The sequence below is a fragment of the Perna viridis genome, chromosome 14, assembly GCF_037379345.1.
Source record: "Perna viridis isolate PV_CMFRI_1.1 ecotype Kerala chromosome 14, ASM3737934v1, whole genome shotgun sequence".
NCBI lineage: Eukaryota > Metazoa > Mollusca > Bivalvia > Mytilida > Mytilidae > Perna > Perna viridis.
This window is the reverse complement of record NC_142458.1, coordinates 16,029,412-16,052,827: the sequence shown is the minus strand read 5'-3', so window position 1 is coordinate 16,052,827 and position 23,416 is coordinate 16,029,412. Positions and strand designations below refer to the sequence as shown.

General features: G+C 32.8%; 1 protein-coding gene across 7 annotated transcripts in view; it reads right to left on the bottom strand.

Moving 5' to 3' along the window:
• The window catches only part of LOC148598378 (uncharacterized), a 51,804-nt gene that overhangs the window by 3,916 nt on the left and 24,472 nt on the right, over positions 1-23,416 (bottom strand). For 6 of the 7 annotated variants that reach the window (XM_088561900.1, XM_088561902.1, XM_088561899.1 and 3 more), the window contains 18 exons: positions 21,451-21,594; positions 20,732-20,845; positions 16,427-16,519; positions 15,810-15,897; positions 14,703-14,758; positions 13,798-13,878; positions 12,821-12,880; positions 11,831-11,889; positions 10,596-10,718; positions 7,836-9,455; positions 7,184-7,508; positions 6,655-6,786; positions 5,925-6,003; positions 4,627-4,751; positions 3,074-3,313; positions 2,662-2,787; positions 1,479-1,634; positions 584-715 (listed from right to left, as the gene is read on the bottom strand). In XM_088561900.1, the coding sequence (XP_088418026.1) occupies positions 584-715; positions 1,479-1,634; positions 2,662-2,787; positions 3,074-3,313; positions 4,627-4,751; positions 5,925-6,003; positions 6,655-6,786; positions 7,184-7,508; positions 7,836-9,455; positions 10,596-10,718; positions 11,831-11,889; positions 12,821-12,880; positions 13,798-13,878; positions 14,703-14,758; positions 15,810-15,897; positions 16,427-16,519; positions 20,732-20,845; positions 21,451-21,594 (3,753 nt within the window). The remainder of the gene's footprint in view (positions 1-583; positions 716-1,478; positions 1,635-2,661; positions 2,788-3,073; positions 3,314-4,626; positions 4,752-5,924; positions 6,004-6,654; positions 6,787-7,183; positions 7,509-7,835; positions 9,456-10,595; positions 10,719-11,830; positions 11,890-12,820; positions 12,881-13,797; positions 13,879-14,702; positions 14,759-15,809; positions 15,898-16,426; positions 16,520-20,731; positions 20,846-21,450; positions 21,595-23,416) is intronic. The other variant, XM_088561898.1, reaches the window with a different exon arrangement.

The window sequence follows — 23,416 nt, the reverse complement described above, 5'->3', positions numbered from 1 at the left end:
GTGTTAAAAATTATTTTAAAAAATTATTATAACTAAGATAAACAATTTCTGGAAAAGGTTTTTCAAATTCTCTGCAAGTGATTAATACATACATTGAGTATTTTTTATGAGCACTTTTTTCATTTCAAGTTTTTAAAAATTATTATTGGTGAATCAATTCTCCAGTCAAGTAGTTCTCTACTCTTGACAGTAGAATTTAGACAGCTTCAAATTTACTATGATGAGCAGGTAAATAACTTACAACTAAAAAAAGAATCTATAAATATACATTTACAAATTTAGAATACTATTCAATTTCAGTACTAATTTAAGGAAATTTTATTTAAGTGTCAGTCTTTCCAAAAATCTGACAGATCATTACCTCATTATGTACTCAGAAAGAGGCTAAGTGACAAACATGGTACAAGCCATCATGTAAAAGCAATATAGCACATATCTAAGTATTCCCTCAAATCTGTCAAAGGAATGTGTAACGAACCAACTGACGAACAGACACTGTAATTACAATTATGAGCGGGGGTATAATAAAAACTAATAGTAACTGCATCCATTATGAAACAATTTCACAGATTATATAACTAACCTGAGGTGGTGATATATGTGACTGAACACTAGGTGGCACTGACATTGGTTGGGGTGGTTGAACATATTGCAATTGTAGTTGAGGATTTGGTTGGTTATTTGCCATCATTGGTTGGTTCATGGCTGGAGGCATCTAAAATGAAAAAAAAAAGATAAAAGAGTCAGTTTATCTTAGGGGAGCTCAATGTTCAAATAATTTTAAAGCTTAAGTCAATATCTGTGGGTTGATTTCCTGTAAAACAGCATTTCAGATGGGCAATGGTTCATGAAGTTTCTAAATATTTTCTTTAGTTTTTAGTACACTGCACTTCCATACAATATGGACCATAAAGTAAAACATAAACAGGTCTGGCATGACTAAAAATCTGATCAGACCAAATTTCCAGCAGAAATTTTCAAGTTTCACATGAACTGTTGTTTTTGAGTTATTATATATTTTGCAAACAATTTAAACTCCTTGGAATTACAGTGAAAAGATGAAAATACTTTTCCCTCAAAGGACCCTTTAAAAGGTAGATGTCTACAGAGTGTTTAGCTAGTCTTAATTGAAAATTATTGCATGCATTTACTATTGTAATTTGTTATTGCAGTCAAATTAAAAAAAAACTGTAAAAAATTGATAATACAAATTTTCATTCTTACCATTTTAAGTCAGTTACATTTTTTGCAATTAAAAAAAAACTTCACAATAACTTCTGAGTTTACAGTATTAATTCTGGCACTAAAAACTGAAGCCAAAATGAACTACATCTATTTCAACAGAAGAATTATTTTTTCAATTTGTGTTCATACACTGCCAATCTGAAGAATACTACAGCCTGTAGTACAGGGGACATTACAGACCATGACAGCCTTGTTGATGGACATGCCACTGAAATTAACACTACAATACATACCTTTGACACCCTTTCTGTGATTTTATTACGAGGGACATTATAAACCTTAGCAGCCTTGTTGATGGACATGCCACCATAATTGACAGCTGCCACCGCATTGTTCATGTCCTGATCTGTCCATGAACCTGGCTTCTTTCTCTGGTTAGGTGGAGATTCCTAGAAAATTCATTAAGAAATACTGATTCTTAAGAAAACGATCTCACCTTTCTGACTTAGGATCAGAATATGTAAACCATTAAGTTGGATTACCTCCTCAATCATTCTAGATGCAGCAATGCAATAATAGTGATAAAGTATGTTTTATTGTGGATTATTGTAATAATTTGTGTCCTTGTACCTTATAAAATAAAGAACTGAGAACCTGCCAAGTTTAAGTGATCTATCATTCACCCAAAGAAATATATGGGCCTATCAAATCACATAGCTTTTACTTTGACAAATAAAATGTCTTAAAACATTACTTTCATTGTTAGACAAAATTAGCAAGTTAAATACCAGCTTAGGTCACAGAGGCAAAACTTCACAGTAAATAGGATTATTCCCCTTTACCTGTTGCTGTTGATTATGCATGACATCATGTGATACTGTATGGAATGTATAGGATTCCATTTGGTAGTACAGTGTAACCTGTCTTAACTAAACCCTTTTTGAACTAAAGGTCATGTTTTAAATCAGACTTTTTGTTCAAATTGCATCAAAACTTGTAAATAAGGACTTCAAAAGATGTCTGACAGTTTTCATTGTACCTATAGAATGTCCCAAGGCCTTAAAGGTGTCTGACTTGAACAGATTACACAGTACCTATAGAATGTTCCAAGGCCTTGAAGATGTCTGGTTTGGACAGATTCCACAGTACCTACAGAAGTTCCAAGGCCTTGAAGATGTCTGGTTTAAACAGATTACACAGTACCTATAGAATGTTCCAAGGCCTTGAAGATGTCTGGTTTGGACAGATTCCACAGTACCTACAGAAGTTCCAAGGCCTTGAAGATGTCTGGTTTAAACAGATTCCACAGTACCTATAGAATGTTCCAAGGCCTTGAAGATGTCTGGTTTGGACAGTTTCCACTGTTCCTATAAAATGTTCCAAGACCTTGGCCTAAATAATAAACAAGATAATCTAATACAAGCGTTGGACACTCAGTGACCTTCACAGTTCAATAATAGAATTAATTCCCTTTACCTGTTGCCTGTGGATATTATGCGTGACACCAGGTGGCGATGTATGCATTGGAATGTAGCCTCCATTTGGTTGTACATTGAACTGCTGATGTTGTTGCTCTTGTTGACGTCTTTGGAATTCTTCCTGCTGGTTATGGAATAAGTTAGGGTACATATTTTTTTTTATCAGTTGAACAAAATGACATGGTTAAAAATAAATGCTTGTTCTACAGATTAAAAAATTTAAGATTCTTGAATTATTTTTTTTCCGAATTAAAGGTTGAATAAGAGCCATTTAATTTCTGAAACAGTTTCAAGAAAAGCAGAGCTTTAAACTTTATTTTCATAAATTCTATCTGAAATTAAAATGTTTGCAGAGCTCAATGCTAAATAGATTATGATGCCTGAAAAAGGTTGACTAAGCCAATAATTACTTCTATTTCCATTGGACTTTTGGCAGGTGGTTGCAGCCCATTAGGTCTGTTTTGAGCATTTTGATTGCCTGCAGTTCCTGGTTGATTGGCAGGTGCTTGATTTTTGTTGGGATCATTTTCATTGGTTTGTTGCATACATGTTGCCATGTGTGTTGGCCAATGTGCTTGCTGGCAGGGGTAATCACAGTAACTGGTGTTCCAACAGCAGTAAAAGATGGCTTCTTTTCCACACTTAGCACACTGTAAACATTCAATAAACCAAATAATTGAATTAACATTCATTTTCAAACATTTCATATTTTCCACAGCAACCATATTTAATAAACTTAAAGATCTAATTTCTAGGCTTGCAAACTTTTCCTAGAAGCATTATCTCTATATTAACAAGCAACTCCAAGCCATATGTCCCTGGCCACTTCAAAAGAAGTTGAAATGCAAAAAGTCCTGTAGCTCCTGAAGAATCAAAATGGCAGCTCAATATGATCAACTACATATGGCAACTTACGATCCTAAGAAATTTAAACAAAATCCATAAAGCAGTATTCGCTGAGTTGTGTCCACAAAATGTTCTTCTTGTGTAGCATGTACAAATTCAACAAAGTCCTATAACTATCGTAAAATTTGTTGAATCAAAGTGGTGGCTCAATATGATCAACTACATATGGCAACTTACAATACTAAGAAATTCAAACAAAAATCCATACAGCAATATTCACGAAGTTGTGTCCACAAAATGTTCCTATAGTGTAGCATGTACAAATTCAAAGAAGTCCCATTACTCCTGTAAAGTTTGTTCAATCAAATTGGTGGCGCAAAATGATCAACTAAGAAAAAAAGACTAACAATCTGACAAATTTTCAAACAAAATCTGTTGCAAAGTATCAGAGTAAAATTGCATCCCTGAAGTGTTCATTTAGTGTGGCATGTACAAATTCAAAGAAGTCCCTCCCATAACTCCTGAAAAATTTGTTAAATCAAAATAGGGGAGCAATATGATGAACTACAAATGATAACAATCCTACAAAATGTCAACAAAATCTGTCAAGTGGTTTCTAAGGAGTTGTGTCCACAAGTGTGACCAGATGGATGCAAAGACAGACACTGGTATTTCTATGTCCTACAAAATGTCAACAAAATCTGTCAAGTGGTTTCTAAGGAGTTGTGTCCACAAGTGTGACCAGATGGATGCAAAGACAGACACTGGTATTTCTATGTCCCCTTCTGCATAGAAATTGAAGGGTTAAACTTAAGTCTTTTGCAGCATGTTTGTACTAAAAATGTCTTACAGCTAGTTGAAATATAGTAATTAATTAGGACATATTGGAATGATGTAGAGCAGATTTCTACCCAGAGAGCTATTAAAATTACTCACTAGCTTACCTAAATTAGTTTTGAAATTGGAACTGGTCTTTTTCAAATAGCTGTAAATAACTGTTTACATCAAAATAACTGAAGGGTGTTTAATTCAATAAAAGGCATATCATCTAAAAAAAGACACATAGCAACAAATTTTCTATATCTTGATAAAAAAACAAATGAAATAACTATATTACCCATTGTTTCTTCTTTGTTTCGTTAATAGCAGTTTCTTTCTCCTTCTTCATTAACTCCTTTACTTCATCTATCAATCTACTTTTCTCAGATTCCCATGAAGATTTCATTTCCATACAAGTCAACCCTAGAAAAATAGAACCACAGTGATAAATAATATTTCAAATTTGACTTGCAATAATTCTTCTCATCGGATGAGTTGACTGAGCAATCCAGATTATTTTGCAAAAAAAACCAATTAGAATAATGTGCCATATTTCATATTAATTGGTCCACAGTTTTTGTTTCAAATAATATCATTTTTATTTGTTTGAACAAATTTTGTTTGCAAAATTGCATTAGAGTACCAACACAAGCTTTGTCTACTTGTTCTACTCCAACTTGTACAAATTACTATTAATAGGACATAAATTTCAATAATTTGTACATGTAATTAGTGTTAGTCTATTTTTGAGAGGGGGAAAGGGGGGCTATGGGAATCGCATCATCTGTCTGTCTGTCCATCTGTGTTCTGTCCACGTTTCTTGCAACTCCAACTGAATTTTAAAGGAAGATTGGGTATCATGTGTAGATGTGCATGAAGGAATATAATTACTGTTGGATGAATCTAAAGGGAGATAATCTAAGAAGTGTTATACATTTACTCCATTTGCTGCGGGAAGGGGGTATTCTCTTCGAGAGATTGCTCACAGCATTTCTGGTTAAAAGTGTGTTAAACATTCCACATCCAAGATACAATTTTATAATTTAACATATGATAAACTTTGTAATAACGAATGCATTCACAAAATATAATGTTATTTCTTGGGTGCTGACACAATTTCCTTGCCAAAAATGTAACCAGAAAGTGACCATAAAGTACTAAATTGACAGAATATCTGAATTTCAGTATCTTTTTGTCAGAATTTGTAAGAATTATCATATGTCTTTATGTTTTCTCATTTGTGATGGATTCAAGACCTAAAATTCACAATTAAATCTTACAACATTTTATGAAAAATTTTCATTTGTATTTTAGGCCAATCAGACCTTTATTGCCCATTTTCCTTTTGTGATGAAGTTCATGCAAAGTTCAAGTAAATCAAAGCCTTCGTATGAACTGATAATGATAGAACTCTGCTTGTAGACCATTGAGTGAAGTTTTATTTTTGAGACACAAACATTCCTGCCTTCTGTTTTTTTTTTTTCATACCTAAATTGGGGTGAAATAATTACAGATTTGTCAAGCATCCTTAACTGTAGGATCCAATATTAGCAGTTGATGACTGATATCCACTGAATAACATTTGAGACTACTCACTGAAGTTATACTTAAGCTCTGAGATCTGCTGACTGTATTCCCAATGTCGTCTGCTCTCTTCAACTACCTCTTCAGGTGGCTACAATGAATAAGACAAATGGAGAACTAAATCATTTGTGAGTAGATAAATTTGCTCTGTTTGACAGAAAAAAGGCAACATAAAGTTGTATGCGTTGTACCCCACTTGCACGGGAAGGATATATTGGACAGCAATCAAATTGCTTACAATTTATGCTGTCTATATGAAACCACATACCTAATTTGAAATCGATCCATCTATTTATGTGACCAAAACATTTTTTTATCATTCCATACAATAAAAAATGTCAAGTGTCCCACCAAACAGGTAGTTGTTATCAGACAGCACCCAAAATCACTTAAAACTATGTCACTGGCCTAATGGGAGAAAATAGCAAAAACTTCTCCTTGTTCATGCTCAGATCTACCATTTGACTTTGACAGGGAGAAGTTTTTGTAATAGATTACATAGATAAAAATGTCAATATTGTTAGTTTTAAAACATAATTTACCAAAACTTCTACTTGTCATCCATGCCTAGATTAGGCCCTGATGCCCTATCTATATAAAACCATCCATTGGAAGCTAAGATAATTGTAACATAATTTGGACAGACAGATTGACAGACCGACAAGGTGATCCCAATGAGTAGGTGAATAATACAGCCTGTCCCAAATCTCTTTCAGCTACTCAGCAAAACCAATCAATTTACCTTTTCTTTCTTTTTTTCCTCTTCAACAAGTTTTTCTTTAGTTTTCACAAGTTCCTTTTTCATTGTTTCTCTTTCCTGTTCCAGAACTTGAGTAAAAAATTCTGTAAATGCTGTCTGTATTGGTCCCATTATCTGACAATAACAGAAGAAAATCTATATAGTACTATTTTCTAATAAATTTTTTGTACATATAGATCCTCAAGTTTCATACATAAAAACTTTTGATAGTAAAGCTCTATTCAAATTTTACTACAATAGAAAAATAATTTTGGGAATTATTCAATAAACTTTGACATCTACAATTTCAATAAAAAACAAGAATATGGTACAAGTTATCATACAAAACCAATATACTAAATATTTAAGCATTTCCTCCAGTCTAAAAACTCCAAAATAAATGCAGCGAAATATTTAGTCTGTTTAGAGCTTAAAATCTTAGTGCATCACATCATATCCATCAAAATCAGAATCGGTAAATTATCCATATATTTGCTGCCTAATATTACAAACCAGACAAACAGTATCATACCTTTTGAGTAAAGTTAGTAATTAATCCACTTCTATTTTCATCCAGCTTTGGTGAACCACCCTGATTATCTACACTGCCACTAGGTGACACTACTGTAGCCCCTTTGCTATTAATAGCCATACTGGAATAATTGGCACTTGGGACAGTTAGGATAGTTTTAGACACAACCTCTTTGGGTATTTTCACTATTTGAGGTACAGATACAGAACCATGGACAACCGGTTTCTGTTTAAATGTTTTTTCAACTGCATTTTGAAAGAAATCTGAATGCAGGTCTGTTTGAGAAGAGATCTCATCCACTGGAGACTTTGCCTTTGGTGATGGACTGAAAAAAAAGTACATGAACATGTTTTAATCAAATTAAAAAGAAGATAATAAAATGAAGACAATTCAACCATACATATCTCTCATTTGAAATAAAATTTCAAATTCTTGAAATTAGTCCAATTACAACTTGAATGAATCAAAATGGCTGCACTCTATCACTATACATCCAACCAAATATGAAAAAAATCTACAAAATGGTTTAAGAGATTGTTCTGTAAAGTGCAGGGATTTAAAATTTTTCTGGCTAGAAGCAAATAAGCAGCCCATAAATTCAAATCAGATAAAATCTTTGTGCAGATAAACTGCTTATGCAGATAAAACATACATTTTCTTTGATGAGGTAGAGGGTGCACATTCTATGGTAGAAGTTTTAGATGTCACTTTGTCCGGACTTGATTTTGGAACAGAGACAGATTTTTTAGGTGATGGAGACAATGTCCTGTCCTCATCAGTGTCTATTACAAGTTTATCTGTGTCTGATTCTGTCTCAACCTCCATCATGAGACCAGTATCCTCTTTTACTTCCTGTTCATTTTTTTCCTTGACTTGTTTAATTGTTCCTGTAGCTTCATCCAACACTTTCTTCGTAACCATTTCATACTCTCTCTCAATTATAGTTCCAGTGGTAGGTGATCTTTCAATTTCCACTTTATCAGTGCTGTCAGCGCTTTGATTATTATGATCACTAACAATGCCTGTTTTAGCAGTACAGTCATTATTATCATCAATACTACTTTTAGATTCAGCATCTTTTTCACTATCAATCTTTTCCGAGGTTTCATCACCATCATCTTCCTCTTTTTCATCACCACTTTCATCATCATCATCTGTGTCATTATCCTCCTCTGACTCACTTTCCTCTCCATCCTCTTCAGAAGAAGATGACTCTTCCAAATCATTGCTATCATCTGTAATTCCTAAATTTTCTTTTCCTTTTTTTATTGTCTCTTCTAACTTGCTTAAATAATCCTTTTTAGAAGGTGACAATTTTTCATCAGATATTTTAATATCATTTGTGTCCATTTTTTCTTCTTCCCCTTGTACTTCAGATTCATCTTTTAAACTTTCATCAACCACAGTCCTTACATTTTCATCTTTTCCAACTTTGTCTGAATCTGAAGCACATGTTTTGGCCACTGTATTTTCATCACAATTTTCAACGACACTTTTTTCTGATTGGTTTGAGTCAAAGTCATCAACAATTTGTTGAAGTTTCACTGAAATGTTTTCTAAAATTTGTTTTCTTTTCTCCTTCCTGTTGTTTGGTTTTGTAGGGTCACTATTTTCAGTTTCCTTGTCATTTTTTGAAGAACTTGGGTGACTTAACTCCCCTATACTATTATCAATTGTTTTTGTGTCTTCCTGGGCCTGAATATTGTCTTTTACTTTTGAGTCACAACTCTCTAAAATTTTACCTTGAAGTCTTGTTTTTAACTTTGATATAATACTACAAGTTGATTTTTGATCGATGGGAGAAGACTCAGTACTGTTTTTTTCCTGATCTGTAGTCACTGTCACATCTTTTACTTCCTCTTTCAAAGAAGAGCTACACACACTATTATTTGAACTTGTCACAGGAGAGCTCTCATCACTAGTTGTAACTCCCTTCACAGGAGAGCTTCCAAAACTATTTGAGTCTCCTTTAACAGGAGAGTTCTCCACTGAACCTCCCAAAGTACTGGCTCTCCTTGTTGTGATAATGCTATTGTATTTATTTTTGACAGCAGATGCTGTTTTTGATAGAACAGTCTGTTTGTCTGTTTGTTTTGAGTCTGAACCAAAGTTACTTTTCTGTCTTTGCAGTACAAGAGTTGAAGGTCCAAATTTTAAACTCGTTTTTGACAATCGTTTCTTTGGTGAAACTTTGAATTTGCCTTCCTTGTACACATTCTTTCTATCATAAGGACATCTAAATGGTGCATATTCATAAGTCCCATATTTTTGCCTGAAAGAATAGAAAAGAATATGAGAAAAGTCCTGTCTTTAATACAAGCAAATAATTGAATTACAGTTATCAATCAAGATTATTTCCAGGAGGCCCTTTTTCCTCATGAAAAATGCATTACATTTTCTTGTGTTAATACAACGCTAAATAATGAACTTGATGGATTATATTTTGAACCGTATTTTTCAATTTTATAACTATACAAAAAAGGACATACTAAAAATATTCATAAGGGTGCCCAAATCATAGAGGTCACTCAAATCCATCTACACATGTATAAATTATAATCAAGATATTTTTTTTAATGTTTTCAACCTTCCAGATCATAGAACCTTTAAAAAGTTGTTTTATTAAATCCATTGTCACTAAACCTAGCACCACAAATTTTTTTAAGAAAGTTGATTTTGTAGACGTACTTGTTTCATCATTTGCTTTAATTTGACAACATCAATTAATAGTTGCTCAGCAATTAAATTAAAAAAAATTTAAGGAAGTTTCCCTAATTTTTAATTGATTTTCACACCTCCTGACTGATGTGGGAAAATTTTTTTTCATCTCTATAGAGAATTGACTTCTAAGATGCTGATTGGTTGAAATACATAGGGGTGATTGGTTGCTGTGTGATTGTGTTGAATTGTCTAGTAAATCTTATTGGCTGAAAGTGACATTTCTTAGGTTGTTCTCCTGTAACATCTAGTGATGTCATAGACAGAACGTAGCTAGAATTTAAGCCATGATACAGATGCCGAATAGGCCAAAAAAAACTTCTTGATAGGGTTTCAAGGCAACATTGAGTGGCCACAGCCACCCACTGAGCCATCTGAGCCATACAAAATGTGGATATTTTGTAGAAGGCATTGAGGTCATTAACCCAATAAGCATTGGGACATATGGTTTCAGAGGAGCTGATTTTGGAAAATTGGCCAATAAGAGGTGTAAATGGCCTCCGGTGGCTATCTTGTTAAATCAAGCTGAACTAAAAGTGGACCTTTAGTAAAGGATGTTGTGTACATCATTTCTGCCATTTGTTTAATTTTCATGTAGTTGAGCAAAATGTGAAAAGTTTACAGACAACGGATGCAAAGTGATGGCATAAGCTCACTGGAACCTTGGTCCAGGTGAGCAAATAAATCAACTTACTCCAATTTCTGAATATGAAGCTCCAATTCTTGCATAGAGTACTCAAATCCACCTTTTTTGCTTTTAGCTGGGGTTGGTATATTTTTAGAAAGCAGAAATACTTGTGAGGTAGGCAGTAGAGATCTGAAAAAGAATGATTTTTTATGGTTTTTTTATATACAAAATGTGACACAGTGTTGCATAATGCATGCTCTAACTTTAAAGAAACTTGCCTCTTTAGATGGACATTCAGTGAAACCGGTCTCATTTTTTTCTTTGCTCTCTAAACTGAGCATAAGATCACCAAAATGGTTGCCACTTAATTAATATATCATTGACTTGACATCCCATGGCAATTTTTTCATGCTTATCAGGACAAGACCCTGTTTTTTATTAGCGGTACACACTGTTTTAATATGCAAGCTCATACAAACTGGCAGGTGGGCATATTACCCCACTGGACACATTATTCTGACTCCTAACCAAACATATTTACTCAATCTCCAATATGTGGCAGTTTTGTGGAGAACCCAAATCTCCCACACTGCCACAAAACCATTAAAACATAATTGATAAAAATATAAAAGCAACAAAAGAAGATTGTTACCAAGGGCTTTCCATACTTTTTGAAGTAACAAGTTGAAGCACAGAAGAAGAAGGCAAGGGGTTAAAAGGCCAGCAAACTCCCATTAAGTTTTTTTTTCAGATTAGGTACTGTGAAAGTACTTTAATTCGTGGGTACCATTTTTCATGGTTTGGGGAAAATGATTAATCTGTAGATTCTTGAATTTGTGGATTTGACAATTCTACCATACAAATGAATGGGAAATTTCGTTTTTGTTGGGAACCAAATTTCGTGGTTTACCAAACCCATGAAAACCACAAAAACTGTACCCCACGAACAATAATACTTGCTGGAGAAGCAGTGATTCCCAATTTTTAAGTCTTTGATGTGACTTAGTCCAGGATCAAACCCACGACTTCCTGCACTTGAAGGGAGTACAATACACTGAAAACACCAAGGTAGTTCTGAAATTTAAGAATTTACAGTACAAACTATATTTGATAATGCCATATAATCTCTGAACCAGGGGATGGTCCAGGTGAGGGTGTAATGGGTGTATGCCCCCCATCTTTTCAAAGAAAAAAACTAATGTAATTTGCTAAATATTGTATAGAATTTGGCAATTTATCTACTGATTCTCATAATTATGCCTCCCCTTCATAAAATTCTGGACCCACCCATGTAAACATACCTGTCATGAGCACCAAAGAATCTGACATCAACATTTTTTCCTTCAACTTCTCGTAAAACCTACGAAGGAAAGAATTAAATACATATCAGCTGGCATATACATTTACATACTGTATTTGACACCAAAAACAAGTCAAAGGAATTTCAAAGACCTATAAGTATAAAAAGTTGTCTACTGCGCTTGCAGAATGATAATTGGTTAGAATAGAATGATTTCGCCCTAATATCATTGTTGGTCATCAATGTGTCTTTGTGTCATTATCTGACTTTTCAATTTATTTTGAGGGAGTGTAATTATTCTTTTATCATGGATTTTATCACTTTTGATGTCAGGGCCTTTCAGAGCATACTTGAAGGTGCGTTTACACTTACTGAAGACCTTTTGGTGATTTCTTTCAATATTTACTATTTTCGTGGGATTATGATGGAGCATTTTTTGCATTTCACCATATCTGTTCCTTTTTTTATTGTACAAATGTATAATGTATAAGAAATGTACTTATGAATATTTACATTTACTAATACACTAATCTCATTGGAAAATCTGCTTTGTATGTAAATGATGTTTCATGAATAGAGGCTGAAACACATTTCCAGCTATTTATATAGGCCTGGCCCACAATTACCAAATTACTTTTACTGCATGCCGTGTATTGCATTTTAAAATTTCTAATTTTTTTTATGTCCCCTTCTATACTGTGATGGAGGACAAAAAAGACTGGTACCACTTTCATTACAAAAATCAAACAAAAGAATATACAATTTTTTGTACATTGATATATATTATTGTGTCAGTTTGTGTTCAGGATTTTGCCTTCAAGTTTTTGAGGTATTTATTTTCAACATTATTTTAATACAAAATCTGAAGATTGTCTGTTGTATTTTTTTGTGGCATTATGCCTTATAGCAAATATTTTTATCATATAGTGTATATTGTTATTTGGGGGAATCCTATGTGAACAAACTTCTCAAGCCTACACAGGACACATACCTTGGCTGGCCAGAAGGGGTAACCTTTTAACTTTGCCCAGACTAATGTATGAGGACTTCTCTGTAAATAAAAGGAGATATAGATTTAGTTGTAATTAAAAAATGTGTTAAAAACCACATAAATGATTAGCTGAATACAGTTTAACATCCTATGGCAAATACTTTTACTAGTCAATCCTGTTGAATTGAATTTTATACTGCTATCATTCTATTTGAGCAACCAAAATGTGTTGACTGTATATCTATTAGTGATATACGGTCACTGACTATATAAAACTTTGGCCCCGCCTACTTTTCTACTCTTGAATGAACTACCTGTTTATCGAAGCGAAAATAACTGTACATTGATTAGAAATAAAAACGATATACAAATTCGGCACAAATCTAAAAGAATGTTGGGCAAACCTGGCGTTTTACCCATAATCAGTATATTGTTCTTATTTCTATTCAATATACAGTTATTGTCTATTTAATGTGCTTGTTCATAGAAACAACACCCAACAAGGTAGAAATATCATTCTAAGGTCATTCCAAGCCAACCAGTTGACACTCTTCCTTCTCTTTACTGCTTGCTCCTCAGAGAAGTGACTCAGCAGGTGATCAAGCATTTATTTTTAACTCAAAATATTTTTGCTGTATTTTATGATCCTTTACTTTTAATTCAGATCATAACCATTTTGACAAATCACACATCTACAAAAATGACCAATGCTCATATAAATTTCAGGCATGACTATATAAAGCAAATATAAAAAGAAAAATTTGGCTAAATAGGTAAATATATAGAAAATAAGAATTTGGATTTGAAATAACATAATTCTGTTTTAAAGCTGAAAAAAATCATGTCTGAGTAATAACAATTTGAAGCAGTAATTAATCTCAAAAAGTGGTTAAAAAAATATAAAATATTGATGAACTACAGTTACAAAGTTTTATGTGTCTGTTTGAGTACGCCAACAAACTAATGTGGATACCTACACAAAGTTCTGCGAACCATTCATCGTTCTTTCTGACACATGAGTTCCAGTAACAGTCCGGACACAGTTCTATCTCAGCCATCTAAAAATAGAAAATTATGACCTTTATATTCTTGACAGACCCAAATACATGCAATACAAGATTGTTGTTATGGGCAATTGAAAAAGAATGGCCTAACTTTCAAAACAATTCTAAGTTAAGCTTGTGAGTAATTAGAATAACCTTCAAAGGTAGAATTCTGCCATAAATACTAGTAAAGTATGTTACTTCAAAACTATTGAACATTATCAGAATTCTACCAGAATGTATGTTAAAAAACTTAAAATATAAGCTTAGACCCACATTTAACATTAAAAAAGTCAGAGGGTATTGCAAGCAATAGTCCACTTTTTAGTAACATTCTGGTAAAAATAGAAATTTTGACGGTTGGCTGCTTTTGAGCAATTTTGGACATGTAATTTTTTACAGGATGATAAAGTAAAGGGTTTTTCCCGAGTATGATTTTTCTACACATTTTTGTCAACCCAGAAAATCAAAAACTCACTATCAGTTTTTTGTTTTGTAACTTCAGTCACTTTGTGTTGACTTGAGATCTCAGCAGTCTAAAATATCATACTCATATATCAAAATTTTAGATTGGTACTTAAGGAGGTAGACCTAGGGTAAGGGACATTACTCTTGAAATCAGTGATATGTTTGTATCATATTCAATTTCACCAAAGTCTTTCAAGCTTTCCTTTGAATCAGCACGAAATCAGTCCATGTTACTTTGATGCTTACATGAGATTGATGTAAAAAGTAGAATACAAACCTTCCAATGATTTGTAAGATTTGTGTCCCTTACCCTAGGTCTACCTCCTTAAAATTTCACAGTGACCCAAGTTAACAGGATTATCAATACATACCTCATGTTTACAAATTTTGATGATCATTTTTGCACTGGCAGTCAATTTATGATGAGCTGTAAAAAAAATAACATGAATTCATGTTAACATACTAGTAGTATACTAATATGATGGTTTTTAGACCACAGCAAAACTTTAATTTATGACTTATTTCATCGTTACAGATATGTTTTACCCAGTTTTACCATTGTCACAACAAAATTTTGCTCCATATGACAGTTCCCATTTTGTGCTACACATGGGCAGTAATTTTAAAAACATGAAGAAACTAGTCCAATAAGAAATTGAAATAAATCAGATAAACTCCGTTTTATAATTCATTTACCATAAGCTGGCAATTTTTTGTGGATATCTAAATACAATAATGCGATGTAAATGGCCAGCCTGTTTAATTTATTGATTTATTGACTGTCTTGATTTATTTCTTATAAAAGTGATGGCAGTAGATGCTTACATTTCCCTAATACTTCATTCTTTATATTGAGAAACCTGTATGAAACAGACTTCTTTTATGACAGTTTCTTTGCATTTCAGATGTAGGTTAACTGAACAGTTGCAAAAATAAAACATATTTTTCCAGCTCTGAAGAAAATACATCAAAAAGATATCTGGTTTATATTAAAGTTTCTGGCGTCAATTTCACATAAACTTTTAAGTATGAAATTGATCGTAAATTATGACATCACAATGCTAAAATAGGTTGTGACATCATTACTTACGATCAACTTTACACTTACCACTTTTTGTGAAATTGATGCATGATTGATTCTGGATTAGGTTTGGACAGGACACTCTTTATCTTGAACAATGATAAACCAAACCATTCCCCTTATAAAGGACTAAACTGTACAAACTTTACCTATGACCTAAGAACAACTGAGAGTCAGACTTCATGCTGACTGGCACTAATTAGGAGGCCAAATACTAATTACAACTACTCAGCCTTTCTTGTAATGTGTAGTGAAAATAGTTTATGTTCTAAATATTGGTCAAAGGTCAACTGAAAAGTTGTCCTCTATCTACTTGAACTAATGAGGACACATTATGTAAGATCTATCTATAAAGTCCCTCTAGTTTATAACTTTGTCCTCTTCATATTAGACTCACTTCCATTAAATATAATACAGTTGTGTAGAACCCATTTGGCGTCAGCCAAGAAAGCTTCTGTACAACCATACATTTTCTTCTTTATATTCTGTAAACAGACAAAAAATAGATATTAAACTTTTATTTGTGGGTACCAATTTTCATGGTTTTCATGGGTTGGCCAATTGCCAAATTTAGCTCCCAATGAAAAGGAGAATCCCATGGATGTGTATTCTGAAAATCTCAAAACCACTTGTTGAAGAATCTACTAACTTGTGGTTCTTCCCTACTCCACAAAAACTAGGATCCATGAATTAAAGTACTTTCACAGCCATTTCTGAGTTTTGAGATGACAATATTCTAATTTTAATGTGAGATGATTTTAAGAATCTAACACAACTGAGAGTGGAAGACTGACAAAAGTCACAATAAAATACTCTAAGTAATACAGTGAATGTATTATTGTTTGTGGGTTACCAATTTTGGTTCCCAACTAAAAGGAATTGTCCCATAAACCATGAAAAATGGATCCCCACGGACAATAACACTTCAACAGAAGTTGTGAATAAAATACCAGTTTTCTTCCATTTAATATGCATAGTTATAATAATCTTATCAGACTAAGACTACCATCCTACCTGTTCCAGCATAGTAAGGTCCATTGGGTTGAAAATATAGTCTGAGTAGTGGAGGACTGAAGCAGGGTCCACTGGCTGCATGAATGGTTCCGTCTAAAAAGAAGAAAGGTCATAAAAAGGTCATCAATGAAGTATACCCTGTTGATCAAAGAAGCATATCAGACGTTCTACCGGCTGGTTGCAAATACAATTTGATAATAAATGCAATGTTTATCAATTGATGAATTTGATTCAATATTTTTTAATGTCAAGTTTATCTTTCATGTTTTTCAACTTAAACAGCTTTCAATCACACCAATAATGAATAAATTTTGAATGCCTACTTGAGATGTAAAGAGTGCACTTAGTTTTAATTATAACATTTTTGGTTGCTGTAGCAGTCATGGGATTCACTTTACACCATACTTCATGTTGTTTTGCCATTCATGAACGGTTGCAAAATCAATTGCTTAGAATTAAAGTGTCTTGACTGAATATGAAGCTATGAAGAAAAAGTAAATTAGGTGTTTTTTAAAGTGAAAAAAATACGGCAGATTCATTCATAAACGACTGGAAGTTTTTTTTTTGGTAAATTAGTTGTCTTCAAAACTTATCAAATTATAAGGAATAACTTGCATGTTACACTTTTAGTATTTTACACTTTCTCATGAATACACTTGCTTAAAGCCTTAAAAATGATTTAAGTTGATAGCATAAGCAAATTATTCAATAGAATCATTCTGAATAAAACAAAATGCTTTACAGTGCACAGCTTGATACGACTGTAGCAGTCAAACCTTAAACAGTTTAGGCAAGTATGGTAACAGCATTCAAGCATGATATAACTGAATTTTGATTAAAATTGAGATAAAATGTTTGACATGGGATAAAAATTTGACCTGAATCAAAGTGGCCTAATTTTGGCCCCTGTTTATAGACAGTTTAATAAACAACCTCCAATGTCACTCCATGTTTAACTTTGGGGTATGGCACCTCATAGTACAACTTCAAAGAGATCAATTAGTTATCAATTCGTTGGTTCTCAAGTTTTTGTCTCGAAGTCATGAAATCCCCTCTTTTTTGCCACTTTTTGGCCCCACATTCCTAAATTGTTCAAGTTACCATCACCAAAATCCATCCTAGCCTTCCTTTGGTAGTATGCCACCTTTTGGTACAATTTCATAGAGATATATTTATACTCAAGTTATTGTCTGGAAATGAAATGTCTACGGACAACAACAACAGCGTGACACCTTTATACAACTATAAACTTTTTAGCAGTTGTATGATAAAAAAAATGATATAATTAATGAAACTCTTTAAAGTAATTATATCTGATATATGATGAATGCATATGAAATGCAACAGTACTGATGCTTTACAAGCCTATAAAATGACATCATCATGAAAATGCACAATGAGATGTTCACTTGAAACAAAACATCACACTGGCACTGTGACAGTTTACAACGAAGATGATTGTGCAAGGCAAAATCTGGGCAAACAGAAGTGAGAGAATGAGGTTTAGTTCAGACATCCTTAATTACGACCTTTTGTGACTTAGAAGTAATGGTTTTACAAAAAACAAATTTGTAAAGGTTCACAACCAGATAAACCGGGCTTGAAACATTAGAAGTGGTATTACAATTTACATTGCTTTCATTTTTTTGATTCAAGGAAAAATAAATTAACATAAGATCTTACATGAGTTAAAGCACAAAACAGAGAAATCTCAGACATTCATTGCAGAAGCATGCAAATCTCCACTTGTACTGCAGGGGGGTCATTACAAATACATATTTTTGAACTTCTTTTAATTAGTTACCAAGTGAAATATCCTGGCTTTTAAATTTTTTTTCACAAGAATTTTAGGTACTGCATGATGTACCAACAGAAATCATTGGTACTGTTCCAGGAGTGCCTGCTGTACCAGGGGCTATGCCCTTGAATGGTAAGGTTCCAAGTTCCTGGTAGAGGCCCTGCTGAATCAGATAACTTTTAAATCTTATAGCAGGCATAATTTTATGAAGCCAACAAAAAAGTGGGAATTAAAGAAAACAAACAGTAAAATAAGAAACATAATTCTAAAATCTGGATTTGACTTCGTTTTTTTTTTTTTTAAATTGTGAGCAAAGGGAAGTAACTCTCCAACTCCATAGTCGGGTTTACTGGAGCAATGGACAGCAAAAGATTTCAAATTCAAATATTTGATTTATTGGAGCTATGGTAAAAACTTGGATACTTTTAAATAATTTATTTCAAAGCATTTAGCTACTTACCAAAGTGAAAGTAGTTTAAATTTCAAAGAAAAATGTTTAATGTTCAAAGATTCTTGTGTGTTGGTGGGTTACATCCCTTTGAAAAACTTTCTACCTATAAATGAAAGGGTCAAAGTCTAACATATCAGCCAGTGATTCTTTTTCTCATATTTATTTACAATTTTGCACCAATGAGAACTTGAAATCTTTCCCTGAGATCTCTGAGATTTTTCTGTCTTGCACTTTAAGAGATTAGATTCTCAATATCTTTTTAAAGCATAATGCCACGGGTTTGACTGGACTATTTATCTGTTCTCACCCAAATTACTGAAAACAAAGAAATAACCCAATTCAGTCCTGTTTGCGAGTTATTTAGGTAATGAAATCATGAAAACAAAAACAATTATGAAAACCTCCAACAATTAAATTAAAGGGGTTGAAAATAACAAAACAAAAACAAACAAACAAATGATTTCAGAAAATTTCATTTAGAAAATTGATTAAATATTCCTTACTCCAAATAATAGTAAAAAATGAAAAAGAAAGTGTAGGTCAGGAAGTACATAAATAAATAAAAACTCACATCAGCATTCTAAAAATAGAAATGTGAAAATGGATGCAATGGTCAGTATGAATACTGTCTCCAGAGATTAAAGTCTTCAAATAATTGCCATCACATCTAATATAACATCAAATTGTTTATACAAAGTATAAAATTAAATCTAGGGCTGAAACGATACAGTCACCTCACGATATATATCATTTTATTTCTCAATGATCATATTACATTCCAACAACACAGTACATTTTCAAATTTACGAATACAAACATTCTTGTGGAAGTTTTTGCTTAAAAGTTAGAATCCAAAATACTTCTACAACCTGTCAAAATTCAGTATGACTGTTGCACTGTTGTGTGAAGTAAGCTGTGCAGGCATGGAAACTGACATTGCCCCTAACGATATCATGGAATCATCCAAAGATCGACAACAACAGATGTACGTCATAAGGAATATCAATAAAAGTACCCAATCAATTGCTTGGAATTTATTACATTGTGACATATATTTATATTCAACCTTTGATTGGTTCCAGTCATCATGAGGTACAATGACTGTTTCCAGTCATCTCATGCAACAATACATTGGTCATACTGAATTTTTACAGATTGTAAGTGTGATCGTAAGCTTAAGGCCGATCTTTCAGTTTAATGTGATCACAAACAAGTCCTTTTTCTGTGACTCTGGCACTGGACCGTCCAAGGTCACCAGTTTTTTTTTATTTTCAAACCTCTGAGTTGAAAATTTCTTGAGGAAATAACCAAAAATAAGTACTATTAGAGTCTACTGACACCAGTGTGTACTGAATCCAAAACACAGTAATTTGCACTGTGCACTGAAAATGATGTAAGGAACATCATTTTTCAGTTCCTCAGAGTATCTTTTCAACCCTTAAATCTATTGTGGTAATTACGAATCACTGTAAAAATCAGGCAGTTTTATGTAAAGCTTTTAATTGCTACAATGTATTTAGCACAAATTAGATAAAATATCCATAACAAATTGTAGAGTAGAACAAAGTTTGTCAAGGAAGATTGTTTAAAAATTAATTGCTATGAACTTAAAAAAAATTGTCTTTCTCTGCCTGCTTTTTACACTGACATATATTTTAACACAATCACTTTAAACATTAATGTCTGGAACAGTTATAAATGAGACCTGACATAAATTTTAAGACTATTTATGTGAGCAGCGTTACAAGTTTCATAAACTTTGCATGAACTATTTGATGAATATTCCATCTAAATTTTGAAATAAAAAAGAGGAATAAAAAAAAATTATAATTTAAAACTGACAAAGTGCCAACTTATTATATTATTATGATGTCTTGAGTATGAAAGTCTACATTAATCTATATTAAGGGAAAGTTAATTAGAAAATGAATAATGGTAAAATAATAAAAGCATAAAACAATATCCACATCACGATCAAGAAAGAGTGATATAAACTGAAAAACCTTATATACAGTCTATGTTAAAGAAATGATATTTCGTTGGTTGTGAGACATACCCCTTGGTGCTTCATTCTCTCAAGAGCAAACCCCAGCAGAGAACACAGAGTATCTACTGAGATTATGGACATGGCTGTAGACCTGGTTTCTACACATTCAGCCCTCATGATAACCTGAAATAAGAAATGGTTTGTTTTGATTCTTGTTATAAAATGTGTTATGAGGAAAATGTTGCTTTATGTCGATTTTAAAATGCAAATTTCTGTTAATTTGTAAAGTGAGAAAATTGAGGACAAGGAAGAAAACAGTTACATGACAACATTCATTACATAGCTTATGAGTCTCCATATTAAGAAATAATAGACGTTTGTTGGCTGATCCAGATAGTCTATTCCCATGTGAAAATTTGGCTAATTTAAATATTATTCAAACAAAAAATACCAATAACAACCAGGATCCCCATTTTTCTGGATCTTCCCATTTCAAAATCTCTGAATCAGGGCTTCTTTTTACTGACAGTGTTACGACTATTTACATGCTTATGTCCCAAGTTAATTAAACCTTTTTAATTATTCACTATTCCATATGGTAATTTTAGTGGAAAATGACATTAAATGAATCCAGCTTGTCTTGTTAGTCTATTTGCTTACCACTGATATCCTACTTAAACTACTTTAGGTAGCACCATACCTAACATCCCTATTGGAATGTAACATGGTATTGCCTATAAGCTTATCCAAACAGCATTTACAAAATATGGCAAAGGGAGATAACTCACCTGGCATTCAGGACACACCCATTCTTTTGGCAGGTCTGTGTCAAGTTCTAGACACCTAGAATGGTAAACCCTTGGACAAAGCTCACAGCAAACCACAGTCCCCTCTTTGTGACACAACCAGCAGAAGTAATCATTTCTATTGTCCTAAATATAAATAAGCATTTTTGTCAAAAATCTGTCAAGCAAAGCCATAGGAAAAAAATACTCTTGATTTTCACATGGCTTTAGGTGAAAGAATAAAGTAGCAGTCTTCATAAAAATCAGGCAATGGAAGATTCATGCATATTAAAAACCCTACAAATTCATTTTTATTTCTAATTTAGCAATAATTACAGAACAAATAACCCAAGTCACAGTTTTTTTCATTCAATTGTTGAAATCATATAGACTGTGTATAATACTGGCACTTTGCAAAAGTTATCTTTATTGATTTGGTTTGTTTGGTTGATTTTAGTGCCAGTTTAATGTATGGTTCTCTCAAAAATATAGATCTAAAAAGAGAAAGGCCTATCATTACGTAAGAATACGGTGTATGTAGACTGAAAAAGCATCATTTGTTCTGTGGGTTTTTCTACACAGTAACACCATGAATCACCTCTACCATAGGCAGTATCTATCTTTTATATGGTTTGGTACTTTAAGAGTCTTATCTGTCTGGATAGTGAATATCTAAAATATTCAATTGGTTTTGAACTCAAAAGGTCATTGTCTGGTTCATTTCACAAAATATCAGATTCATTCAAGGATAGAACAGATTTTTTCAAACACATTTTTTTTAGCATACTGCCATGGCATTTTTTATACCGCTTGCTTCTTATTTTGTTCATTGAAAATAAAAATTTCTATCATTTCTGCAGAGATATAACTCTGCTGATAAAAAAAACCTACATTAATGCTTTTCCAGTTATCTAAGTAGTTGGTTAGGGCAAACAGACACTTGCTTTGTATATTGCCTTATGCTTTGCAAAGGGAAGTAACCTAACTTCAAATAATTTTGGTACATTGTATTAGGATGTAATCATTATTTTGACATGGATTAAGGTAAACATATAATGGATTTAAACATTAATTCCATTATATAGGAGGCATGAGTCATTATCTAAATGCATTGACAAAGGATATAAATTCAATGACTATATATCCTGAAATGCCTATAGCAAGTAAGTATTAAAGATTTGATTTACTTCTATCTTCGAGTGGGGCACTTCCTACATATAATGTGAAAGGGCGTGCTGCTGAAACAGGTACCCATTTCCAGCTTGCAAATATGAGAAAAGGTGGGGAAAAACAAACATAATTATATGATTAATCAAAAAACATCCTTGTCCTATCATCTGTTGTAATTATTTTCGTATTTATAGAATAAAGATATGATGAATATTGTTATTACATGTCCGAGTGTATCATAATCAAGGGACTACTCCTTATAAAATAGGATTAGGTCTCTTTTTTCTGACAAAATATATTAAAAAGATATTCATTTTTTCAAAAGCAAACTGTATGAATAAGGTGGGTTTACTGAGTCCCTGCAGCACCCTTTATCAAAGAAGTATTGGAGTCCCCCCCCAAACTTTTATCAATATAAAGAAAGGATTCAAAAACAGTAAAAAGAGATAATAGGATGAGTTTGGCAGAGATGATTTTACAAGGAACAGGTAAGCATAAAGTGGCTAAATCATAAACAGTAAGTAAAAATCCAGACTACAAAAAGTGGAAACTTTTGATTTTGAGGGAGTCTCCCCATAATGTGGCAGGATGAACAGGTATACTCTTTTAAAATTCTGGAACAGTATTCAAATAAAATATCGCCTGACAATTCAATAATAGTGCTTAAAACTAAAACATAATCTTTTCCCAACATTGCAGTTTTGCATTTATCAGACAATATTTTACGGGTATACAAACAAAACAGAAACTGGCAAAATCTGAAGTAAATATACAGTAAAAAAAGAATCGTAACGGTAAA